This window comes from Cryptococcus neoformans, chromosome 7 (assembly GCF_000149385.1).
Source record: "Cryptococcus neoformans var. neoformans B-3501A chromosome 7, whole genome shotgun sequence".
In the NCBI taxonomy this organism is placed as follows: Eukaryota; Fungi; Basidiomycota; class Tremellomycetes; order Tremellales; family Cryptococcaceae; genus Cryptococcus; species Cryptococcus deneoformans.
Window position 1 is genome coordinate 106225 of NC_009183.1, and position 17685 is coordinate 123909.

The following is a 17685-nucleotide window of genomic DNA, read 5'->3' on the forward strand; positions in this document are numbered from 1 at the left end:
AATATAAAGCTGAAAACGTACACGATCATAGGGTGCAGTTCGCACAACATATAGCCTCATTGATTTTGGTTTAACATGCATCACATGACGATAAAACGGCATACTTAATGTGTTGAAGAAAACTGCTCCATGCATAAGACCTATAGCAAGATCATATGAAATCTTTTTTGTATCTCCGAGTTTGCACTTCAAACCTGAATATCGCGGTCATCTGCTTGCTATCAGCAGGCCACGACCCAGAAATAGGGATCGGGGTTGAATTCTGCCGAGTTCGCCAGGCCATCTTTCAATAGCCTAATCTGTCTGCAAAGGACGAGAGAGTAAACGAATTGCAATCATGAGGCGGAAGGATCCGATCCGACACTAAGATCATATTATACATTCTCATGAGCTATGTCTATGCGCCATCGACGTCCAAAATAAACGCATCCCCTTCACCTTCTTCAAATTCGATTTGATCATCCTTGCCTGCCTGAGAAAGGATATAATTGAGGGAAAATGTGTTCTCATCCGATCTAAATGAGAATCGTCAGCGATTTATTATAAATCCCGATTAATTATATTGCTTGTTAACTCACATCTTGGCAACACTCATCTCTAAACCCATCAACCCTCTTACCAATCCTCTCAACGTCGAAGCCATCTCTCCCTTCCTCTCCTTCAAAAACTTTCCATGACTAGTCAACATGGCAGCTGTCCACACCAAATCGAACTCCACGTGAGGAGTGTTCTCGATATGGTCGCTGATGAATTTCATAAACTGGGTAATGTACACCCTAGGCAACTGGCGGGCGATGAGTCGGATTGATGAAGGAGGTATAGATTCATATACCCTCTGGATAAGAGGCTTTTCTGAAAGACGAAGAGCCATAATGAGAGCGATAAGGTGGTCACCACTGACGACGGTCTGCATCACTGATTCGGGGGTAAGATCGAGGGAGAGGTCAAAGGGGTCAAAAGTGGTGCTCTCATCGAGAGAATATATCAAAAGACCTTCTGTACTCGCCGCCGCCCAGCTTCGACCAGTGGCAGAAAAACGTACACAATTGGTCCTGGCCTCCCGTCTATACCGTCTCTTGGAAAGATCACCCTTGCTGGCACCGGGCAACGTCGAGTCCAACCTATCTTCCAAGTCCTCCTCCTCGCCTTGTCTATCAAACGAGTCGATGGTCCCTGCCTCCGTCATCTTCCTCGAGTCCAACATCTCTTGCGTACCGTCCAAGCTGAGATTTTCGCTGATCTGGAACTTCTTCACCATCACGCCTTCCGTCCGATCATACAACACAACATACTTGCTGCTTCCACCAGCCAAGACACAAGCACCGTCGGCAGTGTAGATGACACTGTTGAAATACTTGCTTGCGGCGTTATTGGCAGCTGTAAGTCGGTCATCCACCTTTCTCCCTCCAGAAATATCTCTTCGGCCTTCAATAACAGACTTAATCTGTCCTTCTTCCACATCGATAAAGATCAATTCCCCGTTCAAAGTAGAAGCGCAGATCTCATTTCCGTCAGGCCTGAACGCCAACGCAGTCGCTTCGCCCGAAAGCTCAATCGGTTCGGTGGCTCTTGATCGCCCGAAGACTGACCATAAACGGATAGAACGATCCCAAGAGGAAGATGCCAACTGATTACCGGTGGGAGAGAAGGCGAGGCCTGATATAGGAGCGGTATGGCCAGTGAGGATGTCAAGCAGTTTACCGGTTTGGACTGACCACATGTAGATCTCGAAGGAATCTTGAGATCCAGCACAGACCACATCGCCTGAAGGATCGACGGCGAGGGCAGAGAACTGGACAGGGGTGGGAGAGGTGAATGTCCGGAAGTTACGGTATCGGATGAGGTCGTATGCGCGGACAGTACCGTCAAGGGACGCTGTGAATAAAACTTGTCCCTGCTTAGCAAATTCGACAGTGGAGATAGCGGCAGTGTGTTCAGGGAAGGTCACAAAGCAGAAGCCACTTGAAGCATTCCATAACTTGACCTTACCATCTTCACCGCCAGTAGCGATGTTCTGCCCATCGGGACTAAACGCCAGGGTGTTCATGTCGTAGTAGTGACCTTGCTGTTTAAGAACGTAACTCTCACTCTGCCATTCCCAAACCAATAACTGTCCGAGCTTGGCCGCCCCAAATGCCAACCACTCTCCCGACGCGGAGACTGCCACACTAGAGATCTTCTCGTTGGAGATCGACAACGTATGTACGGGGGTAAATTCGGGCATCTCCCACAAGCCGAAGACACCAGAGGAAAAGCCGACGATGAGGAGAGATGTTTTGGGGTGGAAGGTAGCGCAAATCACTTTCGTACCAGGTTGGTTGAAGAAGTGGCGAGCGTGAACCCCCCATCGAGTGTAGGCGACGGCGTGCTCAAGGGCAAGGTTGGCGGCAGAGGTGGAAGTGGTGGGAGCATCGAGAATGTCCATCTCAACATCGGAGTCCGCCTCAGAGACGCCCTTTTTTGCTTTCCATACAAACACTGCACCGTCTCGAGAAACGGTGTAAATCTATAGAACATCAATTTGTCGCCTCGACTGAGAGAGATTATGACTTACAGTCTTCTCATCTTGAGAAAAGAACGCTCCCAACACAACATCTCTATGTCCCCCAAATTGCTTAGGTTGGAAACCTTCAAGTGGGTTAATGGTATATAGCCTCGCAGTCATATCTCTCGAGGTAGTGATAAAATACCTGTTTCTGATCAACTTCCGTTTTGCAAGACATCATTTGTGGTCGCTCACCTGGAGGTTTTGGACCAGCAGACACTAACAACTTCGTCGTGATGACCAGTATACTCCCTATGGAGGGTAAAAGGTGCAAACTCTCGGACCAAATGGCTGGGAGTGTTCCATATTTGCACCATGTGACCGTGCGTTATCGCAATATATTTGCCGTCGGGAGAAAATGAAACGTGGTGGACTTTGCGCTTGAAGGAGATGTGGTGAAGAACTGTCCCTTTACGGAAGTGCACAAACAGTGCTCTTCCATCTAAAGCATCCAGGGTGTCAGATAAGATACATCAATTGACGATAGGAATATTCACCTTCGTCGATGGAAATTAGTACATTGCCATCTGGAGAAAGAGCAATTGAAGCGATATTTTTTCTGTTCTCAAAGGGCAATGTCCTTGACTTGTTACTGAAGCGGAGATCAGCCGGAGATCATCTAGCACACCCGTGACTACTTACTTCACCAAGTCAAACACAGACACCCTGTTTCCCACCGGACTCAACACAGAGTTCCCATCGGGCGTAAAGACAACATTCCCTTGTCTGTAAACGGTACCGCAGAGATTTTGAAAGACGAAGTTGGACTTCATTGCCACTGGATATCGTTCCTTGAATCCTGAGCGACGTGATGAAGAAATGTATATGGTTTCTAAATGAGCTGCTAAGGATACAATTCTCAAAGGCAGGACGAAAGTGCGAAGGCGAAGAAGAGTTCGAAGATATTTTCAACGGGCGGGAATGGCCGCAACGATATTTCTGCAATTTCCCACGGTGGCGGTCGGTCCCGCCTGACCTCGAATGAGCCAAACAACGAACGAACGAACATACAGCATGAGTAGTGACTTCGAGTCCGTAATGCGTGGGACATATCTATAAGTAATACCTCCACATTCCTACACCGTCCATCTCAGTGATTAATGCTTCTATAATTTCCCTTTTACAATAGATAGCTATAATACAATTTGAATGACGGAAGAGCAGAAGGTTCGTCGACCTTTTGGCGAGCGGATGCTGCCAAATCAAGATGTTAATAACAAACACCCGTAAGTGTTGTAACGTCTGACATCAAGGGTGCTTTCTGATTCTTGATCAGGAAGGAGCATAGGATGCATATCAATGTGACTCAAGGTGACACAAAGGACTATGTGAAGTCATTAGAAAGGCATTTGTTTGAAGCAAAACATCAAGTATGTCCTGGTTTGACGCATCACCCAAGTAGCAGCCCATGATTGACAACCACTTCTAGCTTGAGAGGGCTAAAGCGAAGATAGAAAGGAGGGATGAAACCATCAAGAAATTGTCTCGAACTCAACAGCCGTCCACACATTCCAAAGCTGGTGACCTTGAGAGAAAGTTGGAGGACATGACGGATCAATATTCAGCTTTGAAAATTAAGGTAAATCAGTTTAGGCCACTGCGGAGGTAAATCACTGAGAATTGGTGCAGTATCAGGACCAAATTGAGAATCTGAAGCTGCAAAACGTGAAATTGCAAGAAAAGCTTGACATACTTCAATCATCGCATCTATCATCACAGAACGAACTCGATTCGCTCCGTAAACGACATACTCAGACACTCGTCGACTTCGACGCCCTTCGAATGCTGTTATCGCTCGAGGAAACCAAAGCTGCTGATCAGAAAGACCACGATCGAGCGTTTGAAAGAGAACGCATAAAATGGGAGGGAGAGAGGTCCAGGATGGAAAGGAGGATAGAAGAGCTTAAAGAAAGTAAAGAAAGGTCTGACAAGAAGCGAGAAGAGCTGAAGCTGGAAGTGGGCGAATTGAAAGACCATGCGAATTTATCTTTAAAGCAAATCAAGGCCCTCAAGGAGGAGGTTAAGCAAATGAAGGCGGCCAATGACAGCCTTGAAGAAACGATTGAAGCTTGTACTGTTGCATATTGTGCTCTTCATCGAAACACAGTCCGTGTTGAGGAGTACCGGATGTTGGAACAATCCTATCTGGAGATGAAATCAGAGCTGTGGAGGTGGAAGTTGAAGAATGAGACGGACATTTTGGACCTTGAGAAGAAAAGAACGGAAGCGAGAGACCTTCAAGAGCGATTGAAAGCTGCAGAGAATGAAAGAAGGGTTTTGAAGGAAATCGTAAAGGGCATCAAAGATGATCAACAGGCTCTGCGGAACGAAGTAACGAAGTTCGCCTTATCTATTGGCACTAGGGACCTTTTGGAATTTATAACCGATCCCTTTGAGGTTACGCGGACCTCACAGGACGTTCTCGATGCTACACTCAACCACATTAATTTATCCTCGTCTTATTACATTCAACAAATCGAAACCCTCAATTCTGTTAACGACTCGCTCACCTCCAAACTTTCAACAACCATTTCCAGCCTCTCTACCTGCCAGTCTACCCTTGCGCACCTTCGACGAGAGCACAATGACCTCGAAACCCGGCATGCCGCTTTGGAGAAAGCACATGAGCCTTGCAATGGTGTGAGAGAAGAACTGCTCGCCACCGAAAAAGAATGTATGTTCAGGGAGCAAAAGATTGAAGGCCTAGAAGAAGACTTGCAAAGAATGGAAATAAAGGCTAGAGATGATGCAGAGAAAGTAAAGAGAGCGAATGAGCTGGTGACTAGGGCCAAGTCTGCTGAACAAGCGCTCGATGAAGAAATACAACAGTATGTACTTGCCTGAGCTTGCTAGTTATATCCGCTAATAGCGATCTTGTAACAGTCTTCGCGAAGCTTATATTGAAGCGTCTCAATATCAAGAACTGTACAATGATCTTCAAGAACAGCACGAGATGGTCTTAGCGAGAGAAGCAGCAGCAATCGAAGAAGCTGAGAGGTTGGTAGCGCACAATGCACAGCTGGTTGGGCATTCCAATGAAGTACAAAAGATCAGCTACGTGGAGGGCGTAAGAAGGGAGATGACGCTGGTCAAGCAGGTAAGGGACCATACACAAAACGTCACTTTTTCATTATTTTTAAACGCAAGCTGACTAAACGTGGGATGATAGGAACTGGCGACCACGAGGCACCTACTCAACAATGCCAATGACAAAGTCCAAACTCTCGAAAACGAGATTGCGGCGTACAAATCTGTCGATGCCGGTCTGGACGGCCTGGGTCTGGGGATATCAACAAGAACAAGAGTGGTGAGAAGGCAGCCGGAAGGCGGGCGATTGACCGCCTCGAAAGCCGGACGGAGCATCTCGCGTCCTAGTGGAAGACATTGAATTTTATAATGTGGGGTGCTAATCGAAACTGCTTGGGGTACTGAATTGTTGCTGCGAATGTATTGATATTAGAAGAATGTATGGTCGAAACGTAATTGAAGTTTACGTTAAGCAGTACAGTCTTAACATCTTACAACACCTTCGCTTTACTTTCTCGTTCCAGAGCTCGAGATTTCAATTTCCACAATTTCCAAGCTATCCAAGCCCAGCCTAGCCAAATGACTAGAGGTGTTATGACCTCAATTATGGGCTGATGCGCATGTTGACCGGTGGGTAGAGTGAGTGATACAGGCAAAGGATGTACTGTGGGTACCCGGTGGCCTGAACAATTTACCATGAGCTACTGAACGATTTATAAGAGGGAGTTAGATTGAACTTACTTTGAGTCAACACCGATGCACATGTCCATCCGGAGCGTATTTCGCTCTCGTCTTCCCCCGGAAACGACACTGTTCTTCTCCCTTCATCACGTGGAGCCAGGTATCTTGCATGCAGCGGCACTTCCACCTCCACTTCACCTTTAACGTCGCTTTCTTCGAAGAATGTTTGTGGTCGAACCGATAGGTAGAGTGTATGGTGCAACGCCGCATTTCCGAATGATGGTCGCTCAATGTCCACTGAAGGAGGATTTAGCCCCCAACCAGAGATTTTCCAGTTATCTCCAGACGCCTGATGCATCGCCGGTTCTGATGAAGAGTGTAGCGGCCATTTCCCACTAAGCTCATCGGGATCGACAAACAGAGGATCTGGAAGCGTAATTTCCAAGTGGGCTACAGGCTCGCAGAGTTTCTTCTTCTCGACCGCAGAGTTTGACACATCCTGTAAATCTGAAATTGAAGGCACATTGAATGTGAGATGAAGGACGGGGTGGAAAGATGGTTGGGAGAAGGACAGTGTGATGTTGAGTGGTAGAAGAGACATCAAGTAAATCCGCCCAAGGTTTTTGAAGAGTTGCTCAGATTTCCTTTCCTCGATGAACAAGAGTTGCTTATGCGACAGAAAAGAGACCCAGAATAACTGGAGGCCACAGACTCAAGAAATTGTTGTAAAGTACTCGTACTCATCAACCAACGAACAACGAAGGACGACAACAGCCAGCCGCATGCACACATCGGGGCAGCTTCCGACGGAAGACAGGAAGCACGATCATTTCGTCCCACGGTGGCAACGGCAGCAGAAGAGACAGAAAAACAAGTTAATTTAAGGCCGCCAGCAGCAGAATTGATTTTCATGTGTAATATGACAGCTCTACCTGAACTGGTTTGTGGAGGACCGAAGGTGGGGTGGAAATCAGTCTGCTTGCTTGATTGTGCTTTTCCATGATGAAACCGATTAAGGATGAGATGAATCGCTCGGAAACGGGGCAATACAATTTTTGTAGTACTTATTCATTTATGAAAAAAAAAACAGCCAACGAAAGACGACAAAGCCTATTAGATTTATGGAGATATATTTATTACAGCTTAGTTATCGGATGCCAATGATGGCCGATAAAATACATGTTCAAGCCATTGCTGACACGTACGCCAAATTTCTTGATAGAATTCAAGATCAGTTGACGACAGCTAACGCTATCTCTCGCCCTTCTTTTTCCTCCTTTCCCTCGTTTAGTAGACGTCTTCAACGATGTCAAGATGTACTTTCGCGTCATGAAAAAACGGGCCGCAAACAGGGCATTGTTTGCTGCCCTCCACGGAGACGACCTTTCCGTTGTGGTTCGCAAATCTACCGAAACCCAGCATTTGATAATGCTCATCCCAGTCTTTGAGGTACCTGAAGTCCTCATACTCCATTGGAGCTTCCTCTACGTAGAATAAGAGAAGATTCCTTCCACAATGCATTGCCTCCTTAGAACGTCCCATAGACCCTGCGTTTACTCCTCAAACGTCACTGCATTGTCAGATTGATTGAACTGTGCTGGGCCAACCGAGCTGACTGATGAATAGAAGTCTATGAAGTGGAGGTGGCGGGCATTTACCAAGGAAGTGGTCATACGCGTGATCGCCGATATGTGAACGACACAAAGAAAATAAAAAAGAAATGCAAAAAGTTAAAAATTTAAAAATGAATATAGTAATTAAGTTATTGGGATAAGCGGACATAACCGACATGAAGATGAATAATGACACTTACACGTCATCAAATCAGAGTTCGTGGCCATCGGCGTTAAGGATAAAATCAGTGAAGCCGCGAATGCCACATGCTCGCCACATCGCCTTCGCTTTTTCTAACACCGATTTCCTCCGTCGCTCTCCAACGCTCGCCGCCTGACGGCACATCTTGGCAGTACACTTTAAGTACTCCTTTCTTCATCCACCAAGTTTAATCCAACACATTATCCACAATGGGTAGCAACAAGCCTAGGGGTCTGCAGGCCGCTCGAAAGCTCCGTACTTCTCGAAGGGAGAACCGATGGGCCGACAAGAACTACAAGAAGCGAGCTCTCGGCAAGTTCTACAAGACCTCCCCCACTGGTGGTTCTTCCCACGCCAAGGGTATCGTTTTGGAGAAGGTGAGTAGACGGCCAGGAAGGCATGTGCGAGGATATAAGAAGCATGGGGAAATTGGCAAGAGCATGAGAGCTTGAAGATGAGAGGCAACTGGAGAATTTTATGGGAACAATACTAATTTCTCCGATCAGGTCGGTGTTGAGGCCAAGCAGCCCAACTCTGCTATCCGAAAGTGTGTCCGAGTTCAGCTCATCAAAAACGGCAAGAAGGTCACTGCTTTCGTCCCCAACGACGGTTGTTTGAACTTCGTCAGTTACCATTACGTTTTTTTTTTCAGTGTCTGTCAGCTAATGTTATGCAGACCGACGAGAACGACGAGGTCCTTATCTCCGGTTTCGGTCGACGAGGAAAGGCTAAGGGTGATATTCCTGGTGTCCGATTCAAGGTCGTCAAGGTTGCTGGTGTCGGTCTTCTTGCTCTCTGGAAGGAGAAGAAGTGAGTTGGGCTGTGGTTCCTTGTCTGCAGCCGTGCTGACTTCCATTATAGGGAGAAGCCTAGGTCGTAAACTGCTCTTTATGGTTGGCGCCTTAGGATGCATGTATGATTTTACACATATAGGCGGCCTTGGACGGGTTTATCTCGTTTTCTCTGTTGATGGCTAAGTCCTTGGGAATCAGGTGGATGATATGAGTCGACATCAGACAGGAACATTGTTAGGAACTGTCTCGACTATCGACCAACATATTTGCAAGGCGTATAAGCAGACTGTTGCAGGGCACACGGACACGGATGCTTTGGAAGGTCTTTCTTACTGACTCAACGGCTATTTGCATATATGTGGCTACAATTTTTTAATCTCGACCATCGCTACACCTGAACTGTACACGCGGCTCTCCAACGGACGTGTAATGGCCTGTCATTTTCGTTTTGGTCACCACAAGAGAAGTCGAGAGTAGCCAAATGATGCCAAGCCTTGTATCTGATATTTGCCTTTCCTTTCTGATCTACAATGAGTAATTGGTGAGGTGCTCGTTCCCATGAGGACAGCACAAACCTCCGTTTCTCACTGCTAAACAACCACGATGAAATGCTCGCCCAATCTGGCGTCGACTTGACTTGTCCATTCGGCATTCGGACATGGGGTACATTTGGGCAACATTTCACAATATACCGCTTGCATCTGGTCTCTCATCGCTCCTAAGTTGACCTTTCAAAAGGATGAGAACATTCGTGCTCCCTAGCTCAACTCAAAGCATTCGAGGCGATTGGCCTTATTGTCTTCCGAGACCGTCGGGTGGTATTGGCGACTTGATCCGGTATCACCGATTTTGGGCAGTCGATTTCTCAATTGCGACAACGAGCGATGTTGATGTAAAGAAGGCACTATTATATTAACACAAAAATTACCGAAAAACCCGATGCCATGCTTTTGTCTCCGTCTGCCTTTCCTTCAAGTCTGGATTCACGTTGCAGATTCATGATAGATCCACATGCGTAATGCGCCACGACGCACGGCCCTCCTTCATACAAATCTGTCGGGCCAATGAATGATATCCGATTCGATTTTTTTGTTGAAGTGAGACGGCGGCTCTGACCGCCCTAGTTTCGCGACCGATGTCGGTTATCTTCGGTCCGACTGATAACACCACCATGCACCCATTACCCGGGAGCTCGGCTTTCTCAGTCACAAGCTAGTAGTCTTTGGGCTGTTGTGTTGCATCCCCTTCATTATCAACAGCTCCTGACAGGATAAGACCAGGTATCCAATGGCGCCCATAGACTACTCTCGTCTTCACCCATCTCACGACCCCCAGTTCTCACCCTTCCCCTCGAGACGTTCAACAGTGTTCTCGACCAAGGGTGCTGTCGCGACGTCTCAGCCTTTGGCAGCTCAAGTTGGCCTGGAGATTTTGAACAAAGGTGGTAATGCAGGTGAGTCATGATAGTACTGCCGAAATGAAAGCGAAGCTAATGGCACATGGTGCTCAGCCGATGCTGCTGTTGCTACCGCGGCTGCTCTCAATGTTTGTGAACCGTCAATGACTGGTAAGCTAGTAGTCGCCATGTGATGGGACCGTCCTTCTAACAATGCCCCATAGGTATCGGTGGAGGTGCGTTGGAGTCTTTACGTGGAAGAATTTCAAAAACGAAGAGACTGATGTTCCTCTGTGTTAGATGTCTTCTGCCTCTTCTACGACGCCGCAAGTCGGACGGTTAAGGGCGTTAATGGCTCAGGTCGTTCTCCTAAGGCTCTCACTTTAGAGTACCTTCGTTCACAAGGCATAACCGGCGATGCTGTGAGCCTCATTTCATACTTGTTTATTCGAACTGACCCTTCTTTATTGATAGATTCCCTTGACGAACCTGAACGCCGTCACAGTCCCCGGTGCGGCAGCCGGATGGCTTAAAACGATTGAGGAATTCGGCTCTGGCAAACTATCCATGAGGGAGATTCTGGAGCCTGCCATCAGGCTTGCAAGGGAAGGTGTGCCGCAGTATGAGCTGAGCAGCAACCAAGTAAGACAGATGGCTCTTGAGTAGCCCCGTCGTGCTAATGCTTTGAGTTTAGTGGCAGATTGCCGAACAGCTTATCAAGCAAGCTTCTTCCAATTGGAGAGAGTGAGTGCTGGGATCTATACGATACCATTGATTGAACTGATCATAGTTGACAGAATGATGATGCCAGACGGCGTGAGGATGACATATGCCTCTACAGAATTTGATAGCTGACATAATCGACACAGAATCCTCCCCGGCCGTCCTACGTCATGACGCATAACACCTTGGCCGATACTCTCGAAGAGGTTGCTGATCATGGTCACGATGGCTTTTACAAAGGACGGATTGCTCAAGGTAAGGCTTAGTTTCTTCAGATTTCAAGCCCAAAGCTATACCTGTGTTCACCGGGAATTAGCCATTGTGGATCTTGTCAAAAGCGGTGGAGGAGTCATGACTCTAGAGGACCTCGCCGAGTGTACTGCAGACGTTATACAGCCCATCTCATACACCTTCAAACCTCATCATCCTCCCAATCACGAAGAACCTAGTGATCCTGGACTCACTCTGTGGGAATGCCCGCCCAATGGACAGGGCATCACAGCACTCATGGCTTTGGGCATTATCGAAGCTGTCGAAGAAGTACATGGTATTGATGTGCTGGAGATTGAACATAACGGGAAGTTGTATCTGCATATCTTGATAGAGTCCTTAAGGCTGGCATTCGCGGATAGTGAGTGGTTGCCGTATTCCAAGTTGCGAGATTTACTAAAGAAGGGTAGCTCGATATTATGTCACCGATCCAGACGTCGAGCATGTGCCCATGAAGGAACTTTTGTCCAAAGAGTATCTTCGGAAGCGTGCATCTCTCATTGACCTCAACAAATCCTCAACCATCAGACATGGTACGCCCGTTCAGTCATCAGACACTGTCTATCTCGCCACGGCCGATAAAGAAGGAAACAGTTGCAGTTTTATTGCTTCCAACTATGCAGGTGAGTATCTTTAGTCGCCCTTGATTCACATCTTGGATTCAAATATCTTTTCCTTAGGGTTTGGCACAGGTGCTATCCCTAAGGGTTGTGGCTTCACTCTTCAGAATCGAGGGACTGGATTCACTTTAATTGAAGGGCACCCCAACTGCATCAAAGGCGGGAAGAGGCCATACCATACTATCATCCCTGGTATGGTTACCCATGGTGATGACTTGATGATGTCTTTCGGCGTCATGGGAGGGTAAGTTCCATCGTAAATTATATTAAGGTCAATACTGATGGGACGATAAAGGTTCATGCAACCTCAAGGCCATATCCAGGTTCTTCTCAACAAGCTTCGAGGCTTTTCTAACCAGTCTACCCTGGACGCACCTCGTTTCTGTATATCAGCAGGACTTCCTGATAATGGCGTGAAAAACGCTGAACAAGGTGCTGGTGATATCGACAGCGAGATTTGGTTCGAGGATGGTATCGACACAAAGGTTATCGAGGAGTTGAGAGGTGAGTAATGGTCCCATCTCATAAGCACGCGATAACTGACGAGAAATAGCCATGGGCCATCAGTGCGAAATTGCAGAAGGTTACGAGCGAAAGATTGCAGGTAAGGGGCAGATTATCCAACGAGTGGTAGACCCCAACGGAAGAAGGGTGTGGGCCTGTGGATCAGATTTAAGGGGAGACGGTTGTGCGGTCGGGCAGATTTAAAGTGAAAACATCAAAGATGGGAAATAAATATGCAACTGAAAACAAATGCAGCAGTCACTGATCTTACCTCTCGAACTTTTAAGTATCATTACGCAAACTCTTGCGCTTGTGTAATGCTTTGGCTAGAAAGGAATCAAGAAAAGAACAACCATGGAATTCAACGGGCAAGTGAACAGATCAGAAGAGCTTTGCTTCTGCATTAATTTGAGAATTGAAAATAATGACTCAAGATGATACCGAAATCAAGAACATATTCATAATGACCATCACTGGCCAGGAAACCACAGCAAAAAGTCGGAAATACAAATCCTACTAGCCAGTAACTACAACAATACGAGTAATATCTACTACTAATACATTATCCCATCTTTCCTTCTATCCATCTACATTCTAACATTCTATTCCCCGGTTTGACCAGTGCTGAGCAACAATCTCCTAATTTGCATATCGTCAAGCTCGACACGGTGCTCTGACTTGAGATGCCGTCGAACGTCGTACACTCTCCAGAATCGAAGGATACACCTCTTGCCAATCAAATCTTCGGGTGTCGATTGTGTTGGTATTGCTGAAGTGTTGGCGGTAATGGTTGACTCCGGTGCAGGGTCTCTGCATCTGACGATAGATTGAAGTTGTTCATTACCATTATTGTCCTCCGTAAGAAGCTCAGGCCGCGGTGGAGTGACAATCATATCCCCGTTCTCTGGAAAGACGCCTAATGCCCATGCAGGACAGATGAATCTCCTCATCTCCTTGACCATCCCAGTCAACATCCCGCTTTCAGATGTCGCGGTTTTCGAAGGTCCCGCGTATAAATTATGTTTGGCGAGATGTTGATTCAGATTGGTTTTGTAGGCATACGCTTTGCCACATCCTTCACGGGGGCAAACATGTTCACGGATATTTTGGTGGACAACTTTGATATGGGTTTCTAAAGCATATCGCTGCAAGATAGTCAGCAAAGATGAAGTCAGTGAAGAGAGGAACTGACAGATTTGAATTTTTTGTCACAGCTCTCATGCTCACAAGCCCAATCTTTTCCAGCATCACCGTTGAGAATCTTTCTCAACTTCCTAGGTCCGTTGTCCTCTGCCTCCCGTTGCGCAAAAGATTTCCTCTTCTTTCTACTTTTGCCCAACCCTTCTAACAGCAATTGCGGCATTTCTTCCTCGCGTCGGTCGGCAAGCGCAGCTTTGTCGGCCTGTTGATCCGCGTGTACACGCAAATGATCTCTGAGACGTTGATTGTTCTTGAAAATTCGGCCGTTGCATTCAGGATGAGGACATGTGGGCGGGTGTTCCGTAGATATGTGCTTTTGAAGTTCTGTCCACTTGGAAAATTTGGGGAAATCTTCGCCGTGATCGTGGTGAGAACAAATATACCGTCTTTCTAAAGCCTATATCAGTATGGCAAGTGAATGACAACTAAAGGTAACGCACCGTCGTGGGTCTTCTCGTGATTCTTGAGATGAGCTTTCGTTGCAAAAGAAGCGCTGCAACCTTCATGAGTGCAGATGAAAGGTTTGGTACCGGGAGGCATATGGGCTACAGCGACGTGTTCTCGGAGAAGGTGGTGCTTGTTGAACGCAGCCTCACACTTGTCACACTGTGGCCGGCGTCAGCATCGGACAATATATAGACGCTAGTGCTTCAGCTCACAGGATAGGCACCGTCCTTATCGTGAACCTCTTCATGTCGACGAAGTTTTGATGCAGTCCAGAAAGACTGTTTGCAGCCTTCACGGGTACACGGGAAGGGCTTGATCTTTACGTTCGAATGGGTGCGCGCATGGGCTTTGAGGTGGTCTTCTCTGAAGTATGTCCGAGGGCATTGTGAACAGGCGAAGGGTCGCTGGGTATTCCGTCAGCTAATTACAGAGTCGGGCACAAACGATACGCACCTCATTTCGATGGGTCATCTCATGCTCAGCAAGTCTTGATGGTTTGGTGTAAGCTCTATCGCATCCTTCATAGGCACATTTGTATCTCTTTTCCGTCCGACTTGGCCAGTCATGTTTTCTCTCAGCCATGGACTTGGGTTGGTGATGAGTAGGATGAGTGAGAAAGTCCTCAAATACCATAAGGTCACCCAGTGACGGTGGTTTTAGGACGAGCGTCATCCTATGCGGAGATGAGCCAGTTATAACTGAAGTTGCAGAGCGAAGATGTCGAGGATTTAGAATACGAAAACTGTTGCCTGAAGGGTCCCCCCTACCGCGAAAAAGTGGAGGTACATTAAAATGGGGTGTGAAATAACATGCCCGTAGTGTTTACGCGCCAGTTGACCTTACAATTCAACAATTCATCAACCTTTAATCATTCTTCTTATATCCCGACACGACCGTCCTCCGGATCCTGAAACGACCATCAACGAAACCCAACGACATGTCTGTAAGTGCTGGGATCCGAAACACCTCGAAAAGATCATTCTTGATCGAGATAACTGACGCCGCACAGACGTACGACAGCGCACCTATGAGACGGCCGGATATCAAAAAGAAACTCGTTGTGGTTGGCGATGGTGGTAAGTTCGAGTTCTCTTTCGAATTTCGATCCTTCATCGGATATTATAATAGCTGATAGCTTATGATTAGGCTGTGGCAAGACTTGTCTATTAACGGTCTACGCCGAGAATCGTTTTCCTGAAGAATACGTCCCAACCGTTTTTGAGAATCTCATGACCACCGTTCCTTCCCCTACCGACCCTTCCAAAATCATTGAACTGGCTCTTTGGGATACAGCAGGACAGGAGGACTTTGACAGACTGCGACCATTAAGTTATAACGACACAGATGTGATCCTAATAGTATTCGCCTGCAACCATCGACCAAGCTTGTTGAACGTGCAAGATAAGGTAAGTCTAACAATTTGTGGTCAGATATAAAGTGGTACAGGAGGCTGAGCTGGCTGGTAAAGTGGTATCCAGAAATGGCCCATTTCTGCGAAAATGTCCCCCTCATCTTAGTTTGCACTAAAACCGATCTTCGCGAAGACCAACAGACCGTCTCCCTTATGGCTGCTCAAGGCACAACACCAATCAGTGCTTCAGAAGGTGAACGAATAGCAAAGGAGATTGGAGCCAGACGGTATATGGAGTGCTCAGCAAAGGCTGGGATGGGTGTAGGAGAGGTGTTCGACGCCGCTATTAGAGAAAGCATGAAGAAGGGAGGGTTAAAAAAGATGAAGGGCAGGAAGTGCGTGGTTCTGTAGCGATTGTATGGATGCTTTCGAGGGATTACGACTAGACGCTAATCGTAGGTTTTGAGCCGTTGTACTGTTTTATGAATTTACATGACCATTTTTTGTCGTCACTGTGCATGTTTTTAACTATCTCTGTCGCCATGGACTTGTTCTCTCAATCGCTTGCATAGCCGTACAATTGATTGAATCACTTGGAGTCCCGTCTGAGCCAATAATTGACGGCTGAGGTTGACCAGGCTTACCCATACTTGTCCTTCTCGAGGAATACTTCATAGGTTTTGAAAAAAAGGCATGCTCAACACAAAACGAAATCAACATGCCGCTTCCTGATATTTTGAGCTTGACTACAGCTCGTGCTTCGCCTACAGTCGCTTTAATTTTGCCACGTCGTCCAACATCTGCGTTGCTCTTGTTGCTTTGACGTGAATCCTCACAGATGAACGACTTGAAGTAAGGCACGAAGCGTCGTTTTCCTTCGCCCATTACCTGCTTCTTTCTTTTCTCTAAAGCTTGAGTACCTTTCTGATAGCTTCTTCAAGCTCTTCTTCTTCAAGCCCCTCTCCTTCCTGAATATTTTTCGTCACAGCTTTTGCCACCTTCTCCGCCGTCTTCTCAGCCTCCTTCGTCCCTTCCCCAGCCACGTCCCCTTCTTGCTTCCTCCATTCCCTCTCCAATTCTTCCCTTCCTTTTTTCACCATCTCCTCCAGTTCATCTTTCCAACCCAGTTCTTCCGCTAGCTTCCAGGCACCAAGGTCAGCATCACCTTCGTAGAACATGTCTCTCGATGGGCTCGGACCGTTCAGGAGCTTTGAGATACTGGGAGGGAGGGAGGAGAATGTATTCTCCAGATTGGAAAACGGTCCGACAGCTTCGCGGTTGATGAGTAGACGAGGGCATGTAGAAGGAACGTAGTCGACGAGAGAGGCGAAGGGTTGAACTTGCAGTGATGTACCAATAACAATTAGTAAATCGCATTTTCTCAGCTCCTACGGTGAAAGTGATTAATGTTTCAGTACAAATCTAATCCTTCAGATTTGAACATACTGGCACAAGCTTGAAAAACCGATCTGGGAGACCCTCCCCAAAGAACACGATATCAGGCTTCACCAAACCACCGCATTTCTTCCCTTTCCCCATGGCCTTGAGAGTCGCATCACATCGGACGACCTCTCCTTTTCTAACACCGGCTTTAAGAACCTCCTCTCTATCGACTTCTCGTCGACATTTGAGGCAGTGCGCAGTGGCGAAAGAGCCGTGGGCTTCAACGATGAGATGAGGAGGCAATCCGGCAAGGGTTTCAAGCGTATCGATATTTTGGGTGAACACACGCTTTAGAAGGTTGTGTCGATTGAACAGCTGAAGAAGGTAATGTGTAGGTGTAGGCTATGAGCTTCCCTGTCAGCATGGCTAGCGCAGCAAGAAGCATGCGTAAATTCAAAACGTACGAAATGTCTTCCGGGATATATCTCTTTTGCCAGGGTCCAAAACGGTTCAGGCCTCCTCTGGAAAAATCCCAGCTCGAATACCGCTTCTGGGAATGGTAGCTCCAATGCTTGCAGGTTATGATAGAGACCGGTCGAAGGGGAACGGAAATCAGGAATACCAGCAGAGGTGGAGATACCAGCTCCTAGAAGGAAAATAACATCCTTGGCTATAAACAGAGAATGCTGTCAGTTACAAATCAAGAAAGCGGAGTAGAGTAGATGACTTACCATTTCCTGACTTGATAAAGCTCGCCGCTTTTCTCAATGGATTAAGGTCATCTCCTGATAACGCCCCATCGTCTATACCCGGGGACGACGACCTGGAAGTCTAATAAGTTGGGCTGAATCAGCATATGTTTGCCATGGGATGTGCAATACGCATACCTCTGAGCCATCAGAATCAGAAGTCCCATTATAGCGATATGA

At 47.0% G+C, this 17685-nt stretch overlaps 7 protein-coding genes across 7 annotated transcripts; 4 read left to right on the forward strand and 3 right to left on the reverse strand.

Annotated features, from left to right (window-relative positions):
* Positions 1-397: 397 nt before the first annotated feature.
* On the reverse strand, positions 398-3318 carry CNBG0310 (hypothetical protein; the record flags this gene model as incomplete). The annotated part of the gene is made up of 6 exons (XM_769442.1): positions 398-515; positions 579-2506; positions 2555-2690; positions 2741-2987; positions 3043-3137; positions 3188-3318. 6 exons carry the CDS (start codon positions 3316-3318, stop codon positions 398-400), a joined length of 2655 nt encoding a protein of 884 aa, XP_774535.1.
* Positions 3319-3694: 376 nt separating this feature from the next.
* On the forward strand, positions 3695-5933 carry CNBG0320 (hypothetical protein; the record flags this gene model as incomplete). Its single annotated transcript, XM_769443.1, has 6 exons — positions 3695-3771; positions 3822-3915; positions 3975-4124; positions 4175-5373; positions 5429-5642; positions 5715-5933. 6 exons carry the CDS (start codon positions 3695-3697, stop codon positions 5931-5933), a joined length of 1953 nt encoding a protein of 650 aa, XP_774536.1.
* Positions 5934-8277: 2344 nt separating this feature from the next.
* Positions 8278-8948, forward strand: CNBG0330 (40S ribosomal protein S23; the record flags this gene model as incomplete). The annotated part of the gene is made up of 4 exons (XM_769444.1): positions 8278-8445; positions 8575-8691; positions 8745-8878; positions 8930-8948. The coding sequence occupies 4 exons, from the start codon at positions 8278-8280 to the stop codon at positions 8946-8948; spliced, it is 438 nt and encodes a 145-aa protein (XP_774537.1).
* Positions 8949-10149: 1201 nt separating this feature from the next.
* Positions 10150-12579, forward strand: CNBG0340 (hypothetical protein; the record flags this gene model as incomplete). The annotated part of the gene is made up of 13 exons (XM_769445.1): positions 10150-10315; positions 10373-10429; positions 10483-10494; positions 10559-10680; positions 10733-10900; positions 10953-11002; positions 11056-11074; positions 11128-11236; positions 11298-11612; positions 11662-11874; positions 11932-12115; positions 12167-12375; positions 12425-12579. 13 exons carry the CDS (start codon positions 10150-10152, stop codon positions 12577-12579), a joined length of 1779 nt encoding a protein of 592 aa, XP_774538.1.
* A 398-nt stretch (positions 12580-12977) lies between these two features.
* On the reverse strand, positions 12978-14604 carry CNBG0350 (hypothetical protein; the record flags this gene model as incomplete). The annotated part of the gene is made up of 5 exons (XM_769446.1): positions 12978-13520; positions 13568-13965; positions 14016-14181; positions 14235-14426; positions 14476-14604. The coding sequence occupies 5 exons, from the start codon at positions 14602-14604 to the stop codon at positions 12978-12980; spliced, it is 1428 nt and encodes a 475-aa protein (XP_774539.1).
* A 355-nt stretch (positions 14605-14959) lies between these two features.
* CNBG0360 (hypothetical protein) lies at positions 14960-15784 on the forward strand (the record flags this gene model as incomplete). Its single annotated transcript, XM_769447.1, has 3 exons — positions 14960-15098; positions 15169-15428; positions 15491-15784. 3 exons carry the CDS (start codon positions 14960-14962, stop codon positions 15782-15784), a joined length of 693 nt encoding a protein of 230 aa, XP_774540.1.
* A 494-nt stretch (positions 15785-16278) lies between these two features.
* On the reverse strand, positions 16279-17672 carry CNBG0370 (hypothetical protein; the record flags this gene model as incomplete). The annotated part of the gene is made up of 5 exons (XM_769448.1): positions 16279-16761; positions 16820-17158; positions 17221-17426; positions 17488-17579; positions 17644-17672. The coding sequence occupies 5 exons, from the start codon at positions 17670-17672 to the stop codon at positions 16279-16281; spliced, it is 1149 nt and encodes a 382-aa protein (XP_774541.1).
* Positions 17673-17685: the final 13 nt, after the last annotated feature.